We start from the raw sequence: 4,869 nt of genomic DNA, 5'->3' as shown, positions 1-4,869 counted from the left end.
CCCAAGACCATAACATGGCAAGGTACCTCAGCACAGCACAGCACGACACCACAACACGACACAACGTTGACATGTTACAACAATCCACCTTATCACCTCCCCCAACAAGCAAGGAACTTACCACATCATGGCTTTTCTAGTGCTCATACAAGGTCGCATGTATGAAACCCCTCACCGGGTCGCTACGCCCCACAAAATAAACGCATGTTCTCCTCACTGGTCACTCAATGCACTCACCATCCCCACTCTAGAATAGAGACGAGAGGCCTCGAGCCACCTAACCATGCCCAAGTGTGACACTACAACCCATATCGCAAGGCACCTTGGAGAGCCAAGCCTCCAAAGAATTACCTCCAATATACCTTGATCAAGCTCAATGTAGCTGAGCAGGGCCTCTTATTGCAAGCCAACGCAGCATGGCAAAATCTTGACAACAATTTTTACTTCTTAGTACTTAGACATCTACTTGCACATTTAGAAGATAAATTAGGCTAGGTAAGGTCAACTAAATTCAACCAAGTCAACATACACGTCAACATTGAATCTGGACAAGTCGATCAAACTCCTTTCCCACGCTCCTCTTCGGAGTGGTGAAAAATGGGACAAAACATTGGACGCGAGAGCAATGGACCTTGCCAAGAGGGCGCATCGGCATACAGCTTCTAAGCGTATGACGACATGCTTTACAAGGGGTAGATCGAGGATCCATTCTAGACAAGGTACTCAAAAGAAGGGACACAAGTCCAAGGGAGACACAATAAGTTAGAATCACACCAAGCAACATGCCGCCTTCAAAAGGAGACGGTTTGTTGCCAAAGAAGCTAGTTGCTGTCTTGGACAGACCTAATAGACAGAATATCATACCAAGATGGGGGATATCCCCTATCCCATCCATGCCAACAATTATCCCTGTCCCAACAGCATTGTTTCAGCCAAGAAAACTGATTTGATTCTGTTCACACAAGAATATCTGCAACAGCACTTTTGATCCCAACACCATAACTTGAGAAGGTTCTTCACAACAGACAGTAACTTCAAGACACGAAAGCATGTTGGATGATGTTAATGAATCTTGCTTTAAAGGACTTATCTACAACCACATCCCATTTGCCACCGAGTAGGTTACAACAAACTCAGCTCAACCATTGATTCCCATTGATCCAAAAAACCCTAGCATTGTAATCATTTTTCTCCCTATCAAAGTTAGTTCAACTCCTGTCAATCCACAATTGCCTTTGGATGAAAATATTCAGATCCTCTCTTCAAATCAGGGAAATTATCTAAACCAACTCAATGCACAACTTTTAATTGATTGTATTCAACTCCTCCTTTCCCTCTTTTCCTTCTTCCTTTCTATTTAATAATATATTCTCTGTCCTTAATATGCGTCAGTGTCCTCTCAGAAGTGTACCTCCTTGACCAAGCCTTGCAAAGTTTCTCCCTCCTTGTGAGAAAGAACAAAGCTCAAACCTTGAATGATTTGAAACCAAGAATTTACTTACACATGCACCTTACAAGTGGAGCACACAAGCAAGCCACAGCAAAAAAAAGAAAAGAAAATACTGAAGATGGCCCAAACACAATATGCTATAAGATAAGGAATGATCGAACAAAGCAGTTTTCAAGGTAACCTGGCTCACAACCTGAGAACAGCAAGCGACTGCAACATCATAAAGAGAGAAGGGGAAAAGAACATAGTTAACAGCACATCGAAGTGACAAAAACTGACTAAACCAATCAAGAGTATAAACCACACTAGGCTTGTAAGCAAAACACTTGCAAAGAAACATTATTCAACAAACAAAGAAACAAGTAGACAGATGGCTGTTTAAACATCCAACTCATTCTTTGACTTCAGCAGTTTTCAAGATGTATAAGAGAACAGTGTTGAAAGAACAGCCACGTAAATGGACACAAAAAAGAACAAGAAGCATATTTAACACTCAATGAGTGCATATGCTGTATGTACTTGGTAAGGAAGACAAACGAGGCATTGCCTTCTATGCAGCAAGTACAGGAGGACAGAGCCCATATTCACTTGACTATTCGCCTCCAGCAGCTACAATAATTGGCAATAGGAGCAGATAAGGCCCAGCAGACAACAGTGCACCGATCTCATGTAACACATTCGGCACCAGGAAACAAAGGAACAGCAGACCTCAAAACTGCATGTGGAACAGTGAAAAATGTCAAATCTCCAAATGGAAGTATCAGATACTCCTACTTCAGAAACAATCACTTGTTCAGATTCACAGCTTTAGAAGCCCTGCAAGAACACAAAAACAGACAAAAAATCCCCATCTGCACAAAGTTCGGCTGCAGACATTGACTATTTCATCTGCAGGAGCTGGAGCTAAACAAAGCATGGCAGGTTGTGACTCAATCAGGTGCGCCTTAACACATTACCTTCAGCAATTAAAGCTTGCAGAAATCATCATCAAGCCAGAAGCATGATAAAGAAGCAGCTTGACTACCAAAAACAAAATTAATCAAAAAAGGATAAGCAAAAAGCCTTACTTATACTTAGTTTCTTCTAGATCCAGAACCTTGTCCTCGCTTTGAGCTTTGTGTTGATGAATTTGTGCGACCTGCAGTTCCCTGAACAACTCCAGTCTGAGAGCTAAACGTGCTTGTAGGCAGACCATACAAGCCATTGCCATCCAAAGCTGAGATGTGGGAACCATAAGCACCGACACCATGCACTCCATAGGATGGGAGTTGGACCTGACTTATGCCTGTTGAAGCTCCAGGAGCAAAGGCAGTGTTAAATGAAGAATTTAGAGCTGGATTGAATGGGGAAGTCAAAGATGAACTCAACGCCAACTGCTGGACAACAGATGGATGAAAAGTTGAGACCAATGACGGATTAGAGTTTAAACCCAGGCCTGATGCCGCAAAAGCAGAAGCAACAGCATGCTGGTTTAAGGGGTGTACTCCTGGAACAGCTGTCAAATGAGGAGCAGACCCCATAATTCCTCCAGCTTGTGCTGCAGCTGAGTCTCCTCCAGTAGAACTACCCTTCTGTTTTTGCCCTTCTGAAGCTAATTTACAGTACACCTGATGGCCATTGATAGTTTTACCAGGCTCCTTGAGAGCTTTCTTTGCGCTTTCAGCTGTCTTGTAAATAAGAAGAGCAAAGCCTCTAGACTTTCCTGTCTTCTTGTCAAATCCTATTGGCCCTTCTTCTATCTCTCCATACTTAGAGAATACATTTAAAAGAGTCTGAGAGTTGATGTCATGAGCAACATTTCCAACATAGATCTTACGGAATGAAATGTCCTCAGACGGAGGTGTATGGGCCACAGGCCCAGCTGATGCAAGCTGGCACATTGATGCCCGGCCATCAATGGTCTTGCTGGGCTTCCTGAGGGCACGGACTGCATCATCCCTGCGCTTAAAAGTAACGAAAGCATAGCCTTTGCTCTTTCCCGTGTTCTTGTCCATAATGACTGAGCACTCATCAATGGCGCCATACTTCGAGAAGACCTTTCTGACAGCCTCCGAGGTGGTGTCCCATCCGAGCCCACGGACAAAGAGCTTCCTGTGAGCAATGTCAGAGTCTGCGAGCTTCCGAATCTCAGGGACGATGTCAGGGTGCTGGGCAACGGCGGTCTGCAGGATGTGGATGAGCTGTTCCTTGGAGAAAGGCTCGATGAGGGAAAGCACATCCTCGGGGCGGAGTGCGGGTCCACCATTCCCAGTGTCATCTGCCTCCTCCTCCTCCTCTTCCATCTCCTCCTCCACGTCTGGCTCTTCTTCCTCTGCTTCTTCCTCTGCTTCAATTTCTTCCTCTTCTTCCTCTTCTTCCTCTTCTTCTTCTTCTTCTTCTTCTTTTTCGTCCGCTGCTTCATTTTCAGGCCTCTCGTCGTCGAGCTTTCTCCGTTTCAACTCCATTGATGGGAGCAGGATGAAGACACCGTGCACAGAAGCTCTCGGTTCCCTTCTGTGCAAATGAAAGGAATTAGGGTTTTGAGATTTTGACTCGCCACTGCAGTGACGTTATAGGCTCACTTGCCTTCGCTAGTTTCAAGGCAATATGTAAACCTGTTCCCACCAGGCATCCGGTACGAAACCGGGAGTCAACAAAATAGCCCAAAGGATGACCTGGTGTAGCAGGTTACCCACCAGAAAAACGACTTTCGTGGGCTTCATTTTTCGGAGGCCACGGGCTCTATTTATATTTGTTGTTTCCAATTAAAATATTCAATTAATCTGTCTATGAAATCAATTTCCTATGTGTCCGACTGCATCTCAAGGGGTTCGCTGGTATATTCTCTATATTGCATGCATTCAAGGCCTTTTTATAAATATATTTATTTGTGAATTTTCCATGAATAAAACACAACACTTTTTAATTCAATCAGTAAATAGCCCCTCTATGTTACACTCTTTTGTGTGTACGAAATGTATAAATTTGATATTTTAAAAATCTCCTATTTTGAACCAACTTGATACATACATGTATCCATAAGTGACCTCCCCAAGGACTATGTTTGCCTACAACGTCAAGTGCATGCCATCGTTGCATGTGATTCACAACTCTATTGCTTACTTGCCTTGATTTTACAACTAATCTCTCTTTCATCGCCTCCAGCCATGTCCCTTGTCTATGCACCTCCATTGGTTGACATAACATCTAATACCATTGCTTCCCCCTATTGCCTATGTCCTCCAATACCCGGGGGCCCCAAAAAAAAATTGTCGTTGTTGTGCTATTAAACCTTCCTCAAAGTACAAAATTCTTATTTTTCTCTTAGTACTTTGTTATTTTTTTGTTTCAATTGAACCTTTGTTTGATCGGCAATCTTCACTTAATCAAGTAATTGAACATATAGTTGGATATTACTACAAAATGATTATTATTCATCC

The 4,869-nt window shown here is 43.2% G+C and overlaps 1 protein-coding gene across 1 annotated transcript; it reads right to left on the bottom strand.

Moving 5' to 3' along the window:
* Positions 1-1,870: 1,870 nt before the first annotated feature.
* LOC148029297 (UBP1-associated protein 2C-like) lies at positions 1,871-4,023 on the bottom strand. Its single transcript, XM_087688072.1, has 2 exons — positions 2,518-4,023; positions 1,871-2,165 (listed from the first exon to the last, which is right to left on the bottom strand). Exon 1 carries the CDS (start codon positions 3,892-3,894, stop codon positions 2,524-2,526), a length of 1,371 nt encoding a protein of 456 aa, XP_087544198.1. The 5' UTR covers positions 3,895-4,023; the 3' UTR covers positions 1,871-2,165; positions 2,518-2,523.
* Positions 4,024-4,869: the final 846 nt, after the last annotated feature.

Source organism: Lygodium microphyllum, chromosome 11, assembly GCF_053477565.2.
Source record: "Lygodium microphyllum isolate KBCC chromosome 11, Lygodium_microphyllum_v1.1.10, whole genome shotgun sequence".
Classification (NCBI taxonomy): Eukaryota; Viridiplantae; Streptophyta; class Polypodiopsida; order Schizaeales; family Lygodiaceae; genus Lygodium; species Lygodium microphyllum.
Note: the sequence above shows the minus strand (reverse complement) of the source record. Positions and strands in the feature narration are given on the sequence as shown.